This window comes from Anomalospiza imberbis, chromosome 14 (assembly GCF_031753505.1).
Source record: "Anomalospiza imberbis isolate Cuckoo-Finch-1a 21T00152 chromosome 14, ASM3175350v1, whole genome shotgun sequence".
Lineage (NCBI taxonomy): Eukaryota > Metazoa > Chordata > Aves > Passeriformes > Viduidae > Anomalospiza > Anomalospiza imberbis.
This window is the reverse complement of record NC_089694.1, coordinates 19,348,696-19,372,384: the sequence shown is the minus strand read 5'-3', so window position 1 is coordinate 19,372,384 and position 23,689 is coordinate 19,348,696. Positions and strand designations below refer to the sequence as shown.

General features: G+C 45.4%; 1 protein-coding gene across 2 annotated transcripts; it reads left to right on the top strand.

Annotated features, from left to right (window-relative positions):
• The first annotated feature begins 126 nt into the window (after positions 1-126).
• Positions 127-22,305, top strand: FOXO4 (forkhead box O4). Of its 2 annotated transcripts, XR_011004198.1 has the most exons (4): positions 127-576; positions 11,922-13,151; positions 16,970-17,090; positions 17,213-22,305. XR_011004198.1 is itself a non-coding variant. In XM_068205337.1 (3 exons), exons 1-2 carry the CDS (start codon positions 193-195, stop codon positions 13,131-13,133), a joined length of 1,596 nt encoding a protein of 531 aa, XP_068061438.1. In that variant the 5' UTR covers positions 128-192; the 3' UTR covers positions 13,134-13,151; positions 17,213-22,305. The 2 variants fall into 2 exon arrangements, 1 of the variants encoding a protein (XP_068061438.1); XM_068205337.1 differs by lacking the exon at positions 16,970-17,090 and having other exon boundaries at positions 128-576.
• Positions 22,306-23,689: the final 1,384 nt, after the last annotated feature.

Here is a 23,689-nt window from a genome sequence, read left to right as displayed (position 1 = left end):
GGTGCTGTAGTCCGCTGACCGTGCCTGGCTGCCTGCTAACGCCCCAGCGGGACTACCGCTCCCGGCGTGCCCCGCGCGCGCAGGCGCGGGGAGCAGCGCTGCTCCCTGGTAAACACAGCAGCGCGGCGGCGGGCCCGGGGCGCACAAAGGGGTGGCGGGTCCGACACTCCCGGTGGGGTTCAGGCGGCGCCCATGGCGGAGCCGGCTGGGGCCGCGGCGGCGCCGGACATCGACCCTGACTTTGAGCCTCAGAGCCGCCCGCGCTCCTGCACCTGGCCGCTGCCGCGGCCCGAGGCGGAGACGGGCGGCGCGGCTGGCGCGGCGGAGGAGGGCGCAGGCGGCGCGGCGGCGGGGCCCGGCCGGGCCGAGGGGGCGCGGGCGGGCGGCGCGGCGGCGCGGAAGGGCGGCTCCCGGCGCAATGCCTGGGGCAGCCAGTCCTACGCCGAGCTCATCAGCCAGGCTATCGAGAGCGCCCCCGAGAAGCGGCTAACGCTGGCGCAGATCTACGAGTGGATGGTGCGCTCCGTCCCCTACTTCAAGGACAAGGGTGACAGCAACAGCTCCGCTGGCTGGAAGGTGCGTGACGGGCCGCGGCGGGGGAGCAGACCTTGTGTGCCGGGGCCAGGCCGGGCGAGGAGCGGCTGCCGGTGCCCCGACACCCCGCCGCCCGCTCCGTGCTCACCTGTTGCCGCTGCTCGTCGGCAGTCGGGGCGTCGGTGGCGGCGCGTGGTGCCCACGCTGCAGAGCCTGGGCTTCGGTTCTGCTGAAAGCTCCGGCGCCCTCTCAGACCCTGCCCAAGCTTCGGTTGCGTGCAGCTGGAGCAGCTGCCGGGGATGGTTGCGGCATGACCCTGCGAGGCTGCCCCTTGCGCTCTTTGCGTTTAGAAACTTTTCCAGGAGAAAAGAGAGAGTCGTTTAACAGGCTGCGTCCAGGTTTCTGTGCAGGGTAAGGCCTCGGCTGAAGGGTTTTTAATCACAAGGCCGCAGTTCTTTGGCACGTGACTCTGTTAAAGCTCAGTTTAAATAACTCTGTCATAGCAGGCGTGCTTGGCTTTCAAGAAGGTTTCTTGAAAAAGGGTCCTGTTTCCAGGACCGTCCTGGGGGCCTCTGCCGGAGTTTGGGAAAAGGGAAAGCAGTATTCTGCTCTAAAGGCTCAGCAGTGTCTTTCTCCTTCTGCAAACAGGTGTGTGCAGGGCTGTGTTAAAAGAGCTCCAGACTGTTTCAGTTCTCTGCCTGTGGCAACTTTGTACTCCCTTATCTCTAATCTAAAGAATTCCAGCAAAGAAAAATGGAAATGTGAGAGCTACCTTGCAAAATAGCCCCTCAGCCTGTCCTGATGTATCGGAGCAGATGCTGTGGAGACTGGACTCTGAAGAGTGTGATCTGTTGCTCTCTCACTACAGCCTGGGACTGCACTCTTGTTTGCAGTATTTATTAGCAGTTCATCCGTGCTGCAGTTCTGCAGGAGGTTCAGCCAAGCACGGTTTGGGCCTTTTGGCATCCGTGACTCCAGCCACGTGCTCCTCTGCTTGATTGACTGAGCAGTAGGTGAGGACAGAGAGTTAATTTCAGATAGCAAATAAATAAATAAATGTCTGTTTCTGGTAGCTTGGCTTTCAGCTGGCTCAGCTCTCTGAAGTGGCACACCACGTGGTGGTGTGAGTGCAAACATTTGCTCGAGAGAGTAAGAAACATGGGGAGAGGGATGCAGCTGTCACAGCTTGGGCTGGCACATGTCAATACCAAACTTACCACCTTTCCCGTTTATCACTCATTGACAGTTCCTAGAGAGTGCATTTAGTTTAACTAATATGGATTTTTTTTTTTCTGTAATTTGTATGTGTAGGTTGAATTCTGCATACTAAGTTCTGATTTGGGACAGTGCTTGGGTTTTGATGTTCTTAGTGAAAGATAGTTCTTGTTTCCTCAGGCTGGGGCTACTCTCTTGGTCCTGCTGCTCCTGGATGCAGTCATGTTAATTTAACAGAACTGGTGCGTTTTCTTGTCAGGAATATGTCTGAGTATCTGTTTGGTAGTAGTGCCTGAGATTAAAGCTCAGCATGCTTTCTGAAATGCTCCCCAGATACTGTGGTGAAGGTGGAGTACAGTGAGATGTCCTGCTGGACTGGATGCTGGAATAAGTACACTTCTGGCTTAATCCACTATGGCTTTTCTTTTGTTATATCCATTCATGTGTAATGGGACCAGCAGTCTTTGGTTTTACTCTGTGTTTTAGTAACGTGTCACTTTTGGGACATGTACCAGTAGATTTAAATTCCAGTAGTTTACTTTGAGAATTTGTGCATACACAAGAGTGAGATTCCTGGTCAGATGCTGTCGTAACTTTTCTGTGATTGACTTTTTAGTGTGGTTTTTCAGCCTGGGAACAGACTAATTCTGGCTTTAGAAGGAGAAGAAAAAGAAACTTCTTGCCAAGAAAGATGAGGGCGGGCAGAGCAACAACAACTGTGGGGGGAATCAGCCTGTCTTATGATTAGGGCAGTTTAAAGCTCTTGACTTTAACCAGAAAATCATGATAGAAATACAATACATTTTCTTTCCTGCTTACTCGCAAAATCCTGTTGGCAGAGCTTGGCAGGATGTGTGACCATGGAACTTACTTTTAGTCTTTCTTTCTGTTAGCTCAGAGTTACATGGGTTTGCAAGAGGTTTTGTTTGTTTTACTGACATTAGTCTGTTTGCATTCAGATCCCTTAAGTGAAGGGAGGTCAGACATTTACAGTTTTACGGATGGGGAGTCAGTCAAGTCAGTTCAATTTGACTTTTGTGGACTTGGAGCAAAATTAATAGGTGCATATTTAAGACAAACTGAATAAACAAAAGGCATGTCTTCACTTGAGGAATGGACCTGTTTTTTTTTGTTTTATTATTGTTATTTTTAGAGCTGTGAAACTCTGTTTGCATGTTTTGGGGATTTTTAATCTGTAAAGTAAAAGAAAAACTTACTGCCTTAGAAAAACTTATTGTCTTAGCTTTAGTGATTGCTCAATTTGAATGATTTTGCATAAAGGCAATAAATGTGAAGCTGCTGTTAATGGTAGCTGTAGCATTTTGATGCCTGTTAAGATGGTTGGTACAGCTTTGGAGTTCTGGCATTTCTGTCTCGTTTGGACAGAGCTAAACTGATAATACATTTTATTTTTATGTAGTGCAGTTAAATAGAGAATTTTGATTAAGTAATTAAAAGCAATATGTCTTTAAAAACTCTTAATCTACTTTAGTTACTATAAACCCCATAAACTCATTGTTGTTTCATAATTAATTTAGAGCTGCCCTACTCCACTATACAATTGGGGGAAATGCAGCTGTTGCAGATTGCCAGGGTGTGACCTCCATGAATTCTGGAAGACTGTGTTTTCAAGGAAGATGGTGTTGGCTGTTCCTAAAGTGCTTTGAGCACCTTTTAAAGGACAGATTTGCAGTGTGTGCAGTCTGTCCTTCCCCTGCTGGAATTCAGCTGAAGTGAAGAATTAACCAGTCTGCAAGGCAGAAGTGTCCTTGTAGGGTGTGTTGTGGGGCTTCTTGATAATCCTTCCCTGGGTGCTCTGCAGGATAGTCTGGGTATCTGTGGGTAAGAGGATAATTCCTTTTGGTTTTGAGATTACTTGCAAGAGGAAGGTGTTGAGGGTTTTGAGTAAAGTGCATAAACCCTGCAGAGAAGCAGTTTGCACTGGTTGTTACATCCATGAGTATGAGCAAATTTGGCACAGTAAGGAACAACATGAAGGACTCATCATTCTTAGTGAAACAAACTGTGTATTCTTCCCAAGCTCTTGTCTTTTCCTTTGTAGGAACAGAATAAATTTCAAAGCTGTCCTTTTCACCCTCCAAAAGTATGTCAGTGAAACAAAAATCAGATGTCTCCTATTTATCTATGTATGCAATATAAAGAACAAATGATTCTGCACTGTTACAGTAATTATGGGAAGCTGATGTCATATCTCTGCCTCCTGGTACTCCCTATTTATTTCAAATGTGTGCATGGATGTACACAACATGTGTACTCTCAAACACATATATATGTATATATATGTGTGTATATATATATGTCTGCAACAGCTGAAGGAGCTGTATTACGAATTAAAAACTACAAAGTGTTCTGTTCATCAAAAACAGATGTCTAGCTCTTAATCTTTGTTAAAGTGGGCAGCATTTTCTTGAAAAACCTTCCATTCCAGCCTTGGGTTATGTGTGTATTGCATGTAGTTGATATTAAATGTTGACCTGATGGATCAGGAGACCTGGCTGAGAGCTTAGCCAGAGAGTCACTTCACTGGCTTTCAGTGCTGGCTCCGATGGTCCCCAGCCTCTCCCAGAACTGTGGATATCAGCTCTCCTGGCAGAACATGTGCAGAGCTCCCTCAGGTTGGAGCAACTGCTCATCCTACGGCCCTCTGAAGCTCCTCCATGAAAGAGAATAGGCTAGCAGACAAAAGGAACCCTGTCCATCTTCTGGACTATTTCTGCTGTGCTGCAGCTGGTAGATTCTGCCAGGCTATCGTTATGCCTTGCAAATAAATTCCAGTTCAGTAGATACAAAATCACGTGAACATAAGTTTTGGCAAAGTTGAAAAGTTTATTATTTATTGGTGTGCTGACTATCAGTCAGACAACTTTATTAGTTTTTTCTAAAGTCAGATCTGCAAATCAGCAATGATAAATTCCTAAAATAGGCAGATTTGCTGTTTCTTTATTGCTCCTGGTATGTCCCTTATCATTTAAGATTAATTCTTTTTTGCTCAGATTTGTCAAAACCTTAGGTTCTTAACTTGAACTGCTAAGGGGCCAAATCATTATCAGGAGAACTTTCTTTAATTTCACTGAGAAACCCTTTACCTGGATGGGAACATTTGGTGGCAGTGCTGGGCTTACTTTGACTTTTGGTAATGATAATTGCAAGATAAAGGATTACAGAATGGTTTGGGTTGGAAGAGGCCTTAAAGATCATCTCATTCTATGTCCCTGCTGTTGGCAGGGATGCCTTCTAATAGACCAGGTTTGCTTCAAGCCACATGCAGCCTGGCCTGGAACACTTCCAGGAATGAGACAGCCACAGCTTCTCTGGGTAACCTGTGCCAGGGCCTCACCACCCTCACTGGGAAGAATTGCTTAATATCCAATCAAAACCTGCTCTCAAGTTTGAAGCCATTCACTCTTGTCCTATCACTCTACCCCCTTGTAAGCAGTTCCTCTCCTGATTCCTTGTGGGCCTCCTTTAGGTACTGAAAGGTTGCAATGGTTTGAGAAGATGTTCAGAATATTTCTCTATGTTTCCTCACTGAGCCAAAACTGAATGGATGCCATAAACCAAAAGGATGCATAGAACTTCAGCTCAGATACTTGGCTCTGAGCAAAGTGTAATTCTGCCCAGCCTTCAGCCTGGTGCAGGTTTGTGCATAGGTGAGGCACAGTGTGGAGTCTGGGGGTGTCTCTGCTGCACAGAGCCACTAACATCTGTCTCTGAAGAAAGGCTGCTTTCTGTGACTGTCTTGAGAAAGCCTGTAGTGTTTGTTCCTAAGTTCATGTGCCTGAAAGGATACAATTCCCCATTAAGTCTTCTGACACTAAAAATGAAGAAGTATGTGTTCTAAACTGAATTGGAATAGTGATGTCATTGCTGTCATCACTGTACGTCATTTAAGTCCACCTGCTCTTTAATGGTTTTGTAGGTGCTGCTCACTGTTAGTTTTGGTTTATTTTGGTTTCTTGGAATTTGCTGCCTTGCAAAGGGGAGGGAGGGTCTGGCTGTTTGAATCCAGTATAGCTGAGGGTGGGTGGAAACTGCTGGACTCTTGCCATTACCTCATGTGGCCCAAAGGCATTCATGTGGTATTGGTGATGTGCTTAGTCCTGGCTGCAGGGAGATGTTCCCTGTCTCAGCTGCTGACAGCCTAACTGGGTTTCCTTAAAGCAGGGGGGAAAGAAAGAACAGAAGCTAAATGAGGGTTGTTCAGATGCCATACTGAGGAGTCCATGATGGAAATCTGGTGAACACAGGTGGATGTTGTCCATCATCTTTCTGTTAGAGTATTTTACCTTTTAATCCCAGTAGTCCTTTAGTGGTCTGGCCACAGTGTGTAGTCTGGCATAGGTGAGGTGGGAGGAAGGCAGCTAGGCATGGCAAGGTGCTGTGAATAGGAGAATGGCAGAGTGCTGGGTGTGGAAAATGAGGCTGGTGGCAGTGCATAGAAGTAGGACAGTAGTGCAAATGTGGGGTCACCAGGTGTCCTGTATTCCAGGTGGAAGAAAATTGATGAGTACTCAGCTGTGAAGAGGGCCAACCATCACAATGTAGCAACATATATTTAACCCTGCTTAAAGTGACACTAATAGGCCTTTCTTGTTGTAATGCGCTGAAGAAGCATGAAATAGGAGAATTTATTTTTTTATTTGAAGCCTTGTTGAGTGTTGTTGTTCCCCTCAAAAGTTGGGAAAAGCTTGTCTTTTGATGAAAATTCATCTACTTCATACAAAGCCAGTCAAATTACTTGAAGATTTGCTGCTACTCTTCCCTGCTCCTTGCCAGTTTTTTCTGGAAGGCTGCTTTGCTGAATAATTATTCCTTGCAGCACAGCTCAGTTTTCCAGGCAGTCCTCCGAGAAGGCTGTTCCTGGGCTGCTGGTATTGCCTGTTTCAACAAGTTTCTTCTGCTCTATCTAATCCTAAACAGCTTTTGTTGTGTATGCCTGCCTGTCTTGAAAATCACCTCAGTCTTTGCTTTTTAGAGAGCTATGATCTTCTTCTTCTGGCCTCCCACTGAAAGATTACAGAAAGGAAAATGTTCTTCCTAAGATAGAGATCCCCATCTGCTGAGCTTGATGTCTGTGCTCATGTGTGCTTTCTGGAAGGGGATTGCTGGGAAAATGCTTCAACTCCCTGGCTCTGGAGCAGTTGTTTACTTGCTGGTGTAAAATCTCTACAAGGAAGACGTTTTCCTGAAGCCTTTGGAGCCAAGTGGCTGAGACAGGCACTGACAAATACAGCAGGCGGAGTGTTCTCCCCTTGAAGCCTCCCAAGAATGCCATGGCAAATGTTAATTCAGCAAATGATAATTCAGCACAGTTATAGGCCTGGCAGTGGAATATGTGGAACATGGCCCTGCACTGGGATGAGACCAAGTTCTTTGTATGCCTCCAAGGCAGTGAGAGTGTATTACAGACAGCTGCAGTGATTGCATTTTTTTTTCTTCTGTCACTCATCCTTTAGAGAGACTTTTTGCTAAGAAATCTGATCCTCTGTGGTTTGTAGTTTAAACTACGTGATGTTTCCTGGGAGAATGGCCAGGAAAGGAAGGAAACCACTGTGTCTCCTGGAAGGGTGGCTGCTCTGTCTTGTCTTTCTGAGCATAGCTTGTGCTTGGCCCTGAGTGCTCTGCTCGCATAAGCCACGCACCACTGCTGCGTGGATGAGCTCTTCGGGGCAGGGCACAAGAGCCTCCTTCTGATCCTGTAAATTTCAGTTTTATGGTAGGGAACCTCAGCTGTACCTACAAAGCTGTACAGTCCCCTGGGAAGGTTGGCAGTGGCCTTTAGTCTTCTGTATTCACTTCAGCCGAGCATTTTCCATGGTATCTGTGGCAGTTGCCCATGAGGCTGACTGAGCAGGACAATTTCTTGCTTGTGCTGCCAGCTCCTGTGGTAATTCCCTGATGTGAGACCAAAGCACTGTTTGGTGCTGGGGGGGATCCACAGTGGCAACTAATGCTGGTGCTGGGGCAGGCCTGTTTTGATGGTGAGAAGAGTTTATGTCCTTTAACTGTGGCCAGGAGATTTTATCAAATAAGACTTAATGTTCTGGTAACTAAGATTTAGGGAATAGTTTGCATAAGCTCCTAGCCACACTTCTGTGGCTAGTCCATATAGCCTAGTTTGAAGACACAGTGGTTATGACCTAGGGAATGATCCACCCTTCAGTGTACAATAAATGTCTCTAGCCAAACTTGATTTTTTTGCATACTATCTGTGCTTAATTTCAGACTGGTTTTGTCTGAATGTGGTTTGCAGGAATCATCTTTGATCTATGATGGATTTAGAGACACAGGCTGGAATTTTTTTTCTGTGGCAATGCTTATCATGCAGCCCTAAGTACCACTATAAGATACCTAAATAAATAGCAATATCTTCCCTTAACTAGTGGCTGAAGATGTTCCTGAGGATTTGAAGGATTCCTGCTTGCAGCTCTTCTTCAGGTCATGCTTCTTTATGATCAAAGAGTTGCAGAGTCAAGACCTTGTGTGTTTTGCAGGTGCTTAGACCAGCTGGGAGCCTCCCACACTGCTGAAGTTGCACATCTAAAACGTTAATGTCATCTGTATGTTTCTGGTGCGGGTTGCTTAACATTGAGAAAGGAAATATGTTAGGGTTGCCCGGGTGACTGAACTCTGTCATTTCCTCTTCTGTCAGGTCTGACTTGCAGTTCTGTGATTATTTTAGCATAATTGATCTGTCCCTGGGTTTCTCAGGGAGATGGGAGGGTGGCCTCCATGTGTTAGGTGTGTTGAATCACATTGAGTCCGTGTGTTAGGTGTGTTGAATCACATTGAGTCCGTGTGTTAGGTGTGTTGAACCACATCGAGTCCGTGTGTTGAATCACATCGAATCTGTGTGTTAGGTGTGTTGAACCACATTGAATCTGTGTGTTAGGTGTGTTGAACCACATTGAATCCGTGTGTTAGGTGTGTTGAATCACATCGAGTCTGTGTGTTAGGTGTGTTGAACCACATTGAATCTGTGTGTTAGGTGTGTTGAATCACATCGAGTCTGTGTGTTAGGTGTGTTGAACCACATCGAGTCTGTGTGTTAGGTGTGTTGAACCACATTGAGTCCGTGTGTTAGGTGTGTTGAACCACATCGAGTCCCTGTGTTAGGTGTGTTGAACCACATTGAGTCCCTGTGTTAGGTGTGTTGAACCACATTGAGTCCCTGTGTTAGGTGTGTTGAACCACATCGAGTCCATGTGTTAGGTGTGTTGAACCACATCGAGTCCGTGTGTTGAATCACATTGAATCTGTGTGTTAGGTGTGTTGAACCACATTGAATCTGTGTGTTAGGTGTGTTGAACCACATCGAGTCCCTGTGTTAGGTGTGTTGAACCACATCGAGTCCATGTGTTAGGTGTGTTGAACCACATCGAGTCCATGTGTTAGGTGTGTTGAACCACATCGAGTCCGTGTGTTGAATCACATTGAATCTGTGTGTTAGGTGTGTTGAACCACATTGAATCTGTGTGTTAGGTGTGTTGAACCACATCGAGTCCCTGTGTTAGGTGTGTTGAACCACATCGAGTCCCTGTGTTAGGTGTGTTGAACCACATCCAGTCCATGTGTTAGGTGTGTTGAACCACATCGAATCCGTGTGTTAGGTGTGTTGAACCACATCGAGTCCATGTGTTAGGTGTGTTGAACCACATCGAATCCGTGTGTTAGGTGTGTTGAACCACATCGAGTCCCTGTGTTAGGTGTGTTGAACCACATCGAGTCCCTGTGTTAGGTGTGTTGAGCAGCAGGCACATTCTGGTGCTGTCCCGCAGCACCCAGGCTGGTGGGTGTGTGGGTTCAGGTGGAGTTGCAGACACTCTGGGCTGCAGCCTTGCAGCCAAGCTGGGTCCTGCAGGTGAGTTAGGGCTCGGGGCATTGTGCTGCCCAGCTGAGCTGCCTCCCATTGTCTGCAGGAGAGCTGCAAAGCGATAACTTAGGCATTGCAATTTAGGTAACAGTTGACGCTGTTGAAAGAAACATTCCCTTTTTTTCCTCTGCCTCCAACTACAGCTATGTGGTGCTTGACCCCCGCGGTGAGGTAGCTCAAAAAACAGAGATAAAAGAGGCAGGAAAAGCAGTTTTCCAAGGAAGAATAAGGCTGCTTTTCAGTTTGGTTTGCTCTCTGAACTGGCTTATAATGTCACAGATACTTGTGTTAGGAAGGATGAGAGTTTGAAGATGAGGAAGGAAGGAGTGGTACAGCAATTATCTGTTTCTACAGCTTTTGCATTATGTCAGTTCAGCAGTAACATGTAAAATCACTTTGAGATTGTTTTATAAAAGGTACCAGACTTCATTATGCTCATATGAATCCTATTCTTATTCCAAGATGTCTTATTTCAAGCTGCTTTTCAGCCAGAAATTAGTTACACAAATTGTCTCTTACAATACTCAAGATGCCATCGTGAGTTCACAGGCTACTTTCAGGAGAATAAATGAAGAATTAGAGACAACTTAGTGGTTCTTACTGCTGCAGCAGTGTGCATTTACTTGTGAAAAGGGGTGGGATTCTTTGGAAACGAAAGCAGCAGCCTTGCAGGAGACAGTGCGCCAGTCTGAATTACTTGTTTCAACACTTGAAGGAAAGGAAAACTTTGCTTAGAGAAGATGCCAGGCAGGACTATTGTACAGCTATTACTGTGAGCAGCTCAAGTAATAAAACTGTGTCAGAGCATTGACTGACACATGGTCCATCAGGCTCTGGCTCTGCAGTCACTCTCCAATTAAGAACGTGTATTCTTTGATACTAGTGGCAGCATGCAGCCAGTCTTCTCCAAATCCTCAACAGCCAAAGGTTAAAATGAAAGCTAAGCCAGGATGATTCTCAGATCCCCTTCAATCTCCGTAAAATCTTTCCACTTTGCCTGTATTGTTTATCTGTCTGCATCTACTTTTTTCTAGGATAGTACTTTTGGTGAGGTGGCCAAAATTAGCACGGGGAGGACTTTTCCGAGAGGAAAAGGGTGGGGAGGGGGAAAGCAGCAGACAGGAAAGAACTGTGTTGAGAGTTGGTGGAAAAATATAAAAGCACAGTTAATTTGTTCAGAATTAATAGAGTATGCATGAAGACTGAAGGTTGTTATATAACTTAGTTAATATGAAAAAGATGTGGTGCTTGGACCCCTGTTGTGTTTCCAATGCAGCACCTTTTAATGATTTGTAATTTGGCCATCTGAACAAATTAAGTGCAGATATCAAATAAATTCATAGGCCTCAAGGGGAGTTTATGGAGGATCTGTTCAAACAATGAGATTGTTGCTTCCTGATTCTAAAATACTGGGGCGTTTATCAGTTGCAGGATGAAAATTGAGTTTGATGATGGTGTACGGACATGTTAGCTTGTAGTTTTCAGCAAAGCTAAGCCAAAAGGAGGGAGCTGGGAGAAGCAAGGAATGTGTGTCTTACCCAGCAGAAAGATGGGAGAGGCTAAAACTGGCATGTACTGTGTGGGAGTGCAGTATCCACTGAACATCTTACCCTGTCAGGAACATGCACCAAGGAAAGCATACAGCCTCCTTGCAGAGCGAGCCTGGCAGTCTCCAGGATTCTAGGACTCTTGTTCCTTGAAGTTTCTCTCCCATTTCTCCAGTTTTGGGGTGGAGATATTAATGGGTGCACTGAATAGAAGTGTTTTGCTATTTCTCTTCACCCAGTCTGTTGGATACTGTTTTGCTTTGCTTGAATCTGACTGAAAACTGGCCATATAAACATAAAAAAATTAGCCAGGCTTATGCTGGGTAAAAGGGCTGACCAAAGTGTGTGAACAGCAATAGCTCAAATTCAGGCAGGCTCATGTTGAAATTGCAGGCTCTGTTTTAGAACTTGTTTACTTGCTCTGTAATATGCCTATTTTTTTGCAGATTTGTATGGTCTTTAAAGTTCTTTTGTGTTAATATTTTGCTAGCTGAAAGCTGCTAGTTGTCATGGTAGCTTCACCCTTGATATTGCAGTGAAACATGGCACTGCTTGCTAGTGCTGCAAAGCATGTTCAGACAGAAATAGCAGGTTTTTGTGGATAGCTTTTTGTTATAACTTTCTTCTCTGAATGCTGTCTGAATGTGTTTAAGCTTGTGTGGTTTCTAGGTGGGAGGTGTGTCAACTGTCAGGTCCTCACATTTTGTGGGTTTAATTCTTTTTTTTTTCAGAACTCTATTCGACATAACCTGTCCCTGCACAGCAAGTTTATTAAAGTCCATAATGAAGCCACAGGGAAGAGCTCTTGGTGGATGCTCAATCCTGAGGGTGGCAAAAGTGGAAAAGCACCAAGGAGAAGAGCTGCCTCCATGGACAACAGCAGCAAACTTGCAAAAGTCAGAGGTAAAGCATCTAGGAAGAAACCTCCTCTCCAGTCTGCTCCAGAATCCTCTGCTGACAGTCCTGGCTCCCAATTTCCGAAGTGGCCTGGGAGCCCATCCTCAAGAAGCAATGAGGACTCTGATGTGTGGAACACCTTCCGGCCTCGAACCAGTTCCAATGCAAGCACCATCAGTGCCAGGCTTTCTCCTATCCTGACAGAGCAGGATGACCTCCATGACGAAGAGCTGCTTCCTTCTCTCGTGTACTCCAGTGCATCCAGCAACGTTCCACCAACTGTGACTGAGGAGCTCGAGCTCATTGATGGGTTAAATTTGATGTCTCCCAGCTCATCTGTGCTATCTACCCAGCAATCTGCCTCGAGTGGTCAGATCCAGAGAGATCCCAGCTTTTCCTTGCAGAGCCCAAATGCAGCTGGTCAGACTTTTGGCAATTCCCTGTTTAACCCTGTTGATATTTCACTGCAGAGTTCTGTCAGCCATTTCTCTGCCCCTCAGACCTTGGAAGCTCTTCTAACACCCAGCTCTCCACCTCCAAGGGATGTTATGATGACTCAGGTGGATCCAGTTCTCCCACAGACTGGTAACAGGATGAGCAGCCGAACTCTTCTGCTTCTGGGTGGACAAGCTGCCCAGAGTAAGATGAGCTCAGGCAATCCACAAGGAAAGTCTGTAGAGCTGCAGGCAGAACCAGTTGGTGCCAGTGTTTTGCCATCAACGCTTCCCATAGTGACATCTCAAAACACTGCCAGCATCACCAGTTTGAAGGCTCCAGTTTCTGCAACAACTGCCCAGTCAGTCCAGCTGGGCAGTCCAGTGCTCCTTTCATCTGCCAGCCCTGCTCCCCTGGGATTGAACCAGGACAGGCTGCCCACTGACCTGGACATTGACATGTACATGGAGAACCTTGAATGTGATATGGATTACATAATCAACAGTGAACTCATGGATGGAGGACTGGACTTCAATTTTGAACCTATTCTGCCTACTCCCAGCTATCCCAGCACCTCACAGGCCTCCAACCATACCTGGGTACCAAGTTAACTTCAGGAGCACAAAAAGGTAGGTGTAGTTGTGTAAAATGCTACCAACAGCCCTGTCTAGGATGGTTCCTGTGCCCAACTCAGCAGCATTTAAAGGAAGCTCTTTGAAAGCATAGTAAAAAGCTTTTGGAAGAGTTGTGTTCCTTTTTAGGAGGAGAAAAAGCTGTTTAAAGGTAGGTGGATTTAACTTACTTAACAGGTAGTCAGCTCTGTTTTGAAATAGAACAGCAGCCGGAATGAAACTCCCATTGTCTCCTGTCACCCAAGATGGCTCCATCACAGGACATCAGGCAGTGCCTACAGCTCTGCAGTTGACATGAGAGCATGTGCTGATTCCATAAATAAAGACATCCACCAGTATATACAGAATGGTTGAACTGAGCCAAGCACATACCGTGTTTCTATCCAGGTTATTATTATCCCTGCAGAATTCTCTAGGACGTGTAGTAGCAAAGCATGTCCGTGTCATGGCTGTCTTCTTTGGTCTGTGTGTAGCAGGTCACAGTCACTCTTATCACACCTTCTGCCTTGCCCTTACCTGGGATGGTGTCTGTAAAGTCAGGTAAGCTGGTTCACCAGCATTAACTACTGAATTGCTTCCCTTTTTTTTTTTTTTTTGAGGCAGTGACACCCTGACTTGAAACACTTAAATCACAGGCAGTGGAAGAATTAGGGAACTGGAGCTGAAGGCCTGCTTCACACTTGGAACTCAGCTGATGGAAAGTGGACAGGCTGGAGCATAGGCTGGGTATTGGTTGGAAAGTGGAAGCCTTGCCAAGAATATTTCCTTTTTAGGCGGCAGATATGGTATTTGTTAGTGTTGCAAATTCAAGTGCTAATAGTGTCCAGCTGAGCAGGCAGAAGTAAGGGCAAACTGCAGATACTGCTTCAGCTGTGGGAAGCCCTTGAGCTTCAAAATCATGGGGACAGAAATTATCATCTTCTTGACCTTAATGCTCCTTCCTAGGCACCTGAGTAACTTGGAGGTGGTTTGGACCAGGTGACCTCTGTCAGTGCAGCCATTCTCTACAAGTGTCTTTGATCTAGACAGAGTAAAATGCTGTCCTTTGAGCTGGTGTTACTTAAACTGTGTGAACATATTGATGCCCCACTATATATTGAGGTTTTAAACACAATTTAACTCCCCCTTATTCCAAGTCACATCCCACTGCTTAGGATGTCATTTCTTGGTAGTGTTCTTCTGTTTGTACCTAACAGATCTCTTTATTGTAGAGAGAGGAGGATCAGTCAGGCTTTTCTGTTTTCTTATGGGACTTTTTATAGTGATGTCTGTTGACTGTGCATTTGCTGAATTACTGAATGTCCTAATTTAAAGATCTTCGGGTGAAATACAGAAATTCAGTTTCGATTTCAAAGAGAAATTTGGTTGACAAAACTGTGGTATCCTTCTGTGTTAGGACTGTTTGTGATTTAGTGACAGAGGCTGTGGCTTTTTGAGCAGTGTTTCCACTGGATATTGTTCTGAGCCGTTGTGTTGTTGATTTTGTTTGTTTGTTAGGGTTTGATTTTTTCTTTTTATGCCATGCTAGGGCAGGCCATTATATTTATGGACTTTTTGAGGATGAAATATTTTTCACAGAAGTGTTTTCAAAACATAGGCAAGCTGTCCTGCACTCCTGGGCCAGGTAGACAAGACCTCTTTTTAAAGCATACCAGGCATAGATTATTTTTTAGGAGTGTAAAGCAGAGAAGCTGAGAACTTATTTATCAAAGGATAGGATCTAGTACTGTTGAAAATGTGGATATAATCAAGAGCTTAAGAGGGAGAACAGGAGCTCTTGAAAGCAGGGTTATGTTCTTGTTCCATTTTTTATGCTGTGTGAATTGCTTAATCAAAACAGAGGAGCTACTGATGGTAAAACCCCCGGATTTTCTTTGTTCCACACATCAAGTTGAGGTGATACTTTCTGGGAAATGTGCTGGGCATGAAGGAATGAGATCTGGAACAAGTTCTGAACCACTATTGTGTTTGAGCAGAAAGCGTAGCTCCAGCCTGCCTCCTGCTCTGGTCACAGCAGTGCTGGCCCAGGAGGAGAGGCCACACCCTGTCAGTGTGCTTTGCTTCAAGGCTTTTATTCTGTCCTTAGATTATGTTTGCCTTTTCTGAACTTTGCGAAGCTTTTCTGTTTGCCTGTGTCCTGGAGTCCATAGAGTGGGATGAGGAGGAGCTTTTTCCCCAAAGGAGAGCAAGTATTGTGCAAAAGGCTGCCCAGACAGAGAGGTGAATCAGGTTTCTAGCAAAGGGGGAGCAGGACACATGTGGAGAGAAATAGGAGTGTTCCTGGGAAAGAAGGCAGAATGTTTTCTCAACGAGTTACAAAACCAAGTGAGCTGCAGACATCAGTGTCTGTAAGGAGGTCAAGACTGTGCCAGTTGTCCCTTACTGCAGCGAGTTCCTAGGATCCCTGTTTGCAAATCACTGTTCAGGGAAAGCTATATATTGCTCTGGTGTGGCAGGCATTTTTTCTTTCATATCCTTTCTATTACTGTGCTTTTCTCTGTGTTAAATTCACATTGGCAAAAGCTGTTCTTAAGTGATCACTAAAATAAAGCTGTTCTGAGTAGTTCGTGTGGGCTTAGCTGGTGGCCTTCTAGGTCAGTTATGGGTGTAATGCTGAGCAAAAGCTGTTTATCAGTTAATCACAGTGATCACATTCTGATTTGAGCAGCCAGAATGAAAGTGAACTGGGGAAATATTTCCCTTTGTAGACAAGAGGATATCTTTATGAAGGAGTACTTAAATCTTATCTGCAGCACTTAGGAAGATAGGAGCTAGTTGGTGTTACCCTTGGTGCTCAAAGCTCCCATGATTTTATCCTCTTCTTGCAAGTTAAATGCCAAAGAGCTTGTCCACAGCTTCACCAGGAGTCTGTTTGAATCCTGCCTGTGTTTCTTTGCATGGAGATTAGAGATCAAACATTGAAACTTTGTCTCTGCCCAGCAGTGATGCAGCACCCACAAACTAAGCTATTAGCCACAGAGGAAGACAGGATAGAAGTAAAACTGCCTTTTTTGTAAAGTGCTATCATTTTTATCTCATTGGTGAGTGTAAAATCCATTTACTCTTTTGGTGAATATAAGTTAATTATTGCTAGTTATTCAGTTAGACTCCCTATAGCTTCAGAGTCTGGAGAACTCTTTATCCCTTGCCCAGTTTGGTCTGGATTAACGTTTTTCTTGCTCTGTTGAATTCCCTTTGCTCCAAACATTGGATTTTTGTCTGACAGAACATAAATAAATAAAACCCTCATAAAGTTACAATTTTCCAAAGCAGCCCATTGCTCTGGCTTCTGTTTTAACTTACTGTCTTTTCTTGTTCGGGGCTGATTCCCTCTTGTAGTTTTTGGGTTTTTTTTTTTTCCTTTTCACAGGTTTATTTCATTGTTACTGAATGCAGCTGATGGGATGCCCTACATTTATCCTGTTGTTTTGCCTTTCAAAGTGGATCATATACCTACAGTGGTGGTTTTACGTCAGTGTCCTAAGTCAGCTTAGACTTATTCCAGGGCTTGTTTGAATGAGTTGTGACAGCTTTATTGAGGTGAGGCATAAGATCTGAGAAGAGATCTTGAGACTTTTGGGGGATTGAGATATCTAAAAATGTTTAATTATTTGGAAGGTAGAGACAGGATTTCTCTAAGTGGGTGAGCATAAACAGTTTGTGTGTGATCTTTAAAAGTCTCTTTTTCAGTCTTTTCCCTACCAATTAGTATTTATGGTTGTTTAAGGTGAACAGTAATTTTCTTCTTCCCTGCTACTTTCCTGCAATGCCTCTGGTGTTAGCAAAGTCCTTCTTTAAACATCCTTATCTTGCAGAGCCTTGTTGGTGCTGTCAGCCTACTGGAGGAATACTTACTGCTGACCTTTCTGTCTCAGTCATACTCTGAAGCTTGGAGCTGAGCAATTGCATCCTCCACTTGGCTCTCTGTTGATCAAGGTCTCTTGTGGTCTGTTGGTTCTGTAGGGGCAGATTGGTAGTAATTAACTCCTTATCTATGCATCCAGGATTCCCACTGAAGCAGAGCTCTAACCAGTCACTCTTATTTTTCTTCTTCCTAGTGTCCTTCAGGGTTCTGACTTCACTTCCCACCCCAGCAGAGAAGAGAATGGAGCATGTTGGATTCAGTTTCCCTGCACATCATGCCTTGGGCAGAAGGGGCTGCCCATCTGGGAAGAAGGGGCAACTTGCATCTGGCTGCAACAGGAAGAGTTTAAAAATAGTAATCCTGTTATGTGCCATGGCTCTTCCTACAAACCTGACCCTGCCTTGGACCACCTGGAGAAACCCATGTCCAAAGAGGAGCCCTGGTAAAAACCTCAGCCAGAAGACTGTGCCAGGCAATAGTGTTTTCCTGTGTGATGAGTTGGGTTTGCTGGAGGAATCTCTCACTGGCTGTCCTCTCTCTGCTACGGCAGAAAGTCTCCCAGTGCCTCAGACTGGTGGAGAGCTGGTTCTGCTCTCGCTTGGCTTGCCTCATGGGGCAAAGTAGTTGGACTTTCTGATTAAGCCACCAGATGTGTGCTTGGTATCCCACAGACTCGCAGAGGAATTGGTGGGAGCTTGTTGGGAGAAGCCCTGTGGGAGAAGGGTGTGCTGTTTCAGGGGTTGGTTTCCATGTGCCTATCACTGGAGCATCCATCATTGTTCTGCAGGGAAGGGTGGTTGTCGTGGTATAGAAGGCTTCCAATTGTCCCCCTGGTTGGAACAGGAGGACACTGAGTTTTTCACTGTGCCAACTGAGCCCCGTTGAATCAGAAGCATGTTTTGAGAAGTCCCTATGCTGTCCTCAGCACTTTCCTGATACACCAGGCTGCTGTAAAATAAGCACAGGTGCTAGTAGCTGCTTTCTGGGACTTAAAAACATTGTTTTGGGTTTGTTTTTGATTTGTCTTGCTACAGCAGCAAAATGGAAAGCCTGGGTGTGGCCTTAACAGAGCCCTGGTTGCTTTTCAGAAGGGCATTTTCTATAGATGAAATATTTTTTTACTAATCTGGGAACTTTCTACAGTGAACATGAAGCCAATGTAACGTGTGTCCCTATTATGCATCCTCTCCATCTGAGAAGGTAGCAGTGGCAGACTCTTTTTCAGAGCTGTATTAGGAACAAACACATTTGATGTTTGATGTATATGATTGAGGGGAAGGAATTGGCAGGTCCCCATGGTTTCAAACCACTGTGGGGAAGAGTTGTACATTATTGTAATCTATATGTAAAAGTAGGTGCAAATTACATAGAAGCTTTTCTAAACATTTTTAAATATATATTATATATTTTAATTGAAGAACGAGATTATTGGATAAAAAGAAACAAAACACATTTGCTGCATCTGTCCCCTTCATACCAGATAACACTACAGTATGGGATGGGGCAGGCCTAAGGCATTTTGGCCAAGAAGCTGAAAATGTTGGAAAAGTGGGAAGGAGGCACGGCCCTGTAACTGAGGAATGGCTGCTCTCCCCAGAAGAGGCAGAGAGAAGGTGCCTGGCAGGGCAGTCAGCCACAGCTGCTCAGGCTGGGCATTCCTGCCAAGCCAAGAGCACAATGGAGGGAATGCTAATCATTAACAGTGCTGTTGTCAGCTAATCCCTGAGTAGCTGGCCTGCAGCTGATCCACAGGACAGATTCCCTAGTCTGCTGAGGAGATGGTGTGGACTGGATCGTGCTAGATCTGCTGACCCTCTGCATAGCCCTTATGGAGGGCATGATCAGTTATATTTGGTAGCTCACATTTGTTTCTGAGGGTTTTTGAAGCTTCTGCTACTGCTGGGAACTTGAAGCCTGTAGGCTCCCCCTCAGGGGTCCACCTGGGATCCTGTTCTGTCTCTATATTCTTGCAGAACAGAAATTAGGGGTCAAAAGATAAATTCAGAGCATTAGTGGCATGTTGCTGTCACTGTTTTGGTGTTTGCAGTGACAGGATCTGTGGGAGACATGGTGCTTTCATGGTGTTCTGGTAGGTTTGGTCTGGCAGAAAGACTCTCCAGTCCTTTTTGAAGGTGGCTTCAGTTCAGAAAGTTTGTATTATGCAGTGCAATGAGCTACACTGTTTCACCAGCCTATCTGCTCTGTTTTCATTTTCATTTGAGTGGAGATTGGAACAGGAATGATTGCCTGGTTACCTCCAACGAGGAGTCTTCAAAAGTCTTTATCTACAGCATGCTATGCCATCAAAGCCTTGAATAGTTTGATAACCTTTGTTTTGAAGGCTGCCTTCGTGGCAGACCTCCCAGTGATGTTTCAAATTTACCCACAATCTACATGTCTGGCCGCACCTCATTGTAACAAATAAACAAACAGGCAGCTCCTAAGCTGGGATCCCAGGGTTTGCACACTTGAGGCATGGATGAACATTCTCACTGGAGTTACTTTATTACACAAGTGGATAGATACCCTTTCACAACACCTGATGGCATGTGCCACATGTAAGAATCAGCCATTCTGAGCTGCAGTGAGCAGACAGGAGAGATTTATGTTATTGGGCACATAATATGCTACCTTGTTAGCTTGAGTCCTGAAGGGAACTTGATCCAATGATGTGCAGAGCAAGTTGAATGGCTGCCTGTGATTCACAGCCATGTAGCAAAGGACAAGACACCAGTATGTGTGGTCATGTTAAATGTGAGTCTCTGGCTCATTTCCCATGAAAATGGAACCCAAAGCAATAGAAAAGACAGTAACCAGTGGTTCAGACCAGAAAGGCACGGTGAGCCGTTTCGGCCTGGGTTGATCTGTGGGAAAGGGGTGCTGTCTTCAGGCTGTTACACAGTGTCCCTTAACTGATGGCACTGGGGAGCTGCCTGATCTCTGCCTGCAGGCAGCCTGGCCCTCAGCACTCAGGGAGCACCGCAGGGAGATCTGGCATAATCTCAGCTGCTTCATGTCCTTGACCAGGTCCTGCCGAAGGAGGTGCAACACCGGGACTCATCATGGTTAGTGCTCTAGTGTGAGTTCAGAAAGAACCCTGTTCTTTGAGTAAGAAAGAGAGCACATACCTATTTCCCCCCTATTCCCCTGGCCATACTTCTGGAGCTAGCACTGGAGATGGGGGCACCTCTGGAGTCCTGCTGTAACAGGCTCCTGGCAGTGACATTTCTGCCTTGCAGCAGTCTGTACAGGTGCTTTGTGTCTCTTCAACACAGCAGGAGCTGTCAGTGGTTGAAGAAGCTTGAGAGCGCACTAGTGCTGGGAATGGTGTTCGGAAGACCCGTGGAGTGCTCAATAAACCATGAATGTAACGTTGCAGGCTCAAACAAGCAACTTATCTTCTTTTTTTGTGTTTAGCAGGATAGCTTGTATTGTGGGCACAGAAGGCAGGGATGCAGAGAATTTGGGAGTTCTACAGACGCTTCATTTTCATAAACCTTGAGCTTTTTTAGCCTGAAATACTTCCTCATAGGACACAGGAGACTCTGAAGTTCCTAAACTGCTGCTTGCAGAAAGGCTGTACCTGGCAAGGGGTTGCTCAGTACTTGTCCAGTTTTTTGTATTCTTGCCCAAAGCGTTTGCTACTTGCTGCTACTGCAGCCTGGATAATGTCTTGGTGGCTCTTCATGCTGCATTAGCACCACAGGCCCCATACTTTGGGCTAGTTTTTGCTCTAATGAAGGATTGGGGATTTTGAGACCTGCTGTGAGTGGGGTGAGAAGGGAAGGGGCCAGTGACATGGGGAGTGGTGCTCCTGGATAAGTGCCTGAGGAGAGTGGGCAAGGGACTCTTGGCACAAAGCATTACTTTATGCTGTGTTCCTTGACCTCACTGAGCTCAGGAAACAAGTTTCTCCATCTTCAGAGGATCAAATGCCATCTTACACAGCATTGAAGCCACCATGCAGCTCAGGGCCACAAAGGATTCAGGTAACTAGGTCCATAGAGCTTAGTATGAGGCAGACTTGTTGCTTTTATTTACTCTTGGGTTTAGCAAATTGCTTTAACTTTCTTTATAATTTAAGCATATTTTACTTCAAAGCATGTACTTCCAGCTTCATGTGAGAGCTTGGAAAATTGGAATCTTCTGGGAGTCCTTAATTTTCCTTGCTGGTGTGCCTAAAAACATGTCATCGCTATCCTGTGCTGCTTTAAAAACAGCAGTCAGATCATCCTGATGAGAGGAATGAGGCATTCCAGAGCCTGGATGTATTCATAAACAAGAGTCATAATAGAAGCAAGTAGCACTAATCAGCTTTTCCAAAAGAAATGCCTAGAAAGCTTTTATGTAGATAAGAATTTATTAATTTTCTTACTTAGTTGCTTATTTATAGCCATGTTCAAATGCTTCAGGGCTAGCCTTGCTCCAGGATTGAGTAACCTGTGTCTGGTGCCATGGGTTGGAGTGCCTTGGGAGTGGTGTCCTGGACTATCACCAAAATATGAAAGTTTGGATCCATTATTAAAAAAAAAAAACCCAAAGCAAATCAATCAACTGTGGGACATGAGCATGAATAGAGAATAGCTTAGGGCTTGCCTCAGTTGCATGTCTAATGAAAAACATGTTCTAATTAATGTGGGGAAAAGCAAGCAAGGGGTGACTTCTGAAGCCTGAAAGATCTGTCCATGTTAAGGGTTGGAGCATGAGCTAACCCATCACCACACTTACTTGACCTTCAGGAAAGGGATCCCCTCTCTTCCACCAGTCTGTGCATCTTTCCTGCACCCTGACGTGTCTGTAGCTGATGGAAAGCAGTATCTGATGGAATCAAAATCACTCCTAATACTGTGGTGTAAAGCAGGGAGCAGAGGCAGCAGAAGCTGAAGGTGTAAGAGCTGACAGTGTTACATTTGGGGTTCTTTGGCTGAGGCAGTGTTATGGTGTGTGGTAGAAGGGGATGTTCTGGGACACAAAAACAGAGCCCTCGTTGCTTTTCAGAAGGGCAGTGGTGTGGGACTGGTGGTGTGGGGTTCCCCAGGGTGTCTTGAGAGGTTTGGCTATGTAGAAGACAGGTTACTTGTCCTGAAAGCAGCCTTCTTAGGGCACTGGGGTGGTTCTGTGAAATGGTGCTTCCAGCACAGTGGAGTCTTCACCTGGCGCAGTCCCAGGAAAGGTTTCTGCATTGCTAGCACAGATGTCTGCTGCACACAGGGCACCACTACCTGACATAGTTTCCACCACATCCCCTGTGCACTCTTCCACCTATTTCTCACAATACTTTTTGTTTTTTAAATAAACCTCTGCTTTTGTTTGCTCTCTGTAGCAGTGTAACTTCTGAACCATTACAGGCTTTGTTACCATCTGTGCTAGCAAGACTGTAGAGTGTGCTAGACTAGGGGGGAATGTTTGAAAATAAAAACCTGTAATACTCTGCTCTGTGTCTCATCCAGTTTGTTCTGTTCTCATGGCAAGGGACAGCTATTTTACCTTTCCCTTGTCTTCTTTCCTCTGGCATCCTCACCTGTTAGGGCCCCCCCTCAGTGGAATGGCCTGTAGTTGCCCAGAGGAAGAAGGGTTGCAGTGTGACCACCCACAAAGTCTCTGGTGTGCTCTGCAGTGTGTAGAGCCCCTTGTTACAACTTGCTGGCAGTGCATGGGGATCCATGGGGTGCCAAGCCTTAAAACTGACCCTGGGGAGTTTTAAATCCTGCAGGTCTAGTCCAGAGTTGGTTAGCTCCTTCATTTCTTGCCTTTCTAGACCTCGGTGCTAAAGGTGACTCTGTTTTGTATAGCTACATTGAAATAACTTTGTGTGTCAGCAGCAGTGGTGGCAGGTAAGGAGATGAGAGAGAAACGAGGGAAGGAGTGTACACTGTGGATTCTACTGGCCAGGTTAGACACACGGAGGGCAAGTTTGGGATATTCTAACACTGCTGAGGGTAAAGACTAATTTGTGAAATTGCACAATATGTGTACAGGCAGAAAATTTTCATTCAAATCCTTGGATACTCAGTATATTATTTTTGAATGCAGTTTTTCAGTATAGTTAATACAACTAACTAAATAACTCCAAGGGGCTCTTAAGGGTCCTGCTTCAAGATTTAACACAGTTTACAAAAATGGGGAATTAGGAGGAGATCCTTAAGGGAACTCTCTGCCCCCCATCTGTTCCTTGGGTACTTAGGGCTTCTTGCAGGCATATAATGATGGGTGCCATCGGAGACACAAAATGCCTAAGATTTTGCAGCTGATTGGATCAAAGTGAATGTGTTCAAAACTTACGTCACAACAGGGGACCAGGCATTTGACCAGTAGCCATTAACACTTCTTTTACCTCTGAGCATTGGCTCGTGCCATATTTAAGCATTGCCAAGAAGAACAAAATGGGACCTGAATGCCTTGGCTCAGGGTTGCTTTTGATGCGTGTGACTGTCTTCAGTAGTCACCATGAGTCCTGCTGTGTTCTGTGGTTTCAGTGCATTGTGTTTGCAGCTTTCTTGCAGTCTTGGAGAACTCATAGCTCTCCCAGCTTGTCACTATAAGTATTTTGGCCTATGGGTAGTTGTCCACAGAACAGCAGTATGTGAAGCCAGTGCAAAAACAGCATTTCTGCTCAGCTGGCTTTCTGGCCACAGTCCTGCTTTGCCTCCAACCCCGCTGGCTGATGAAT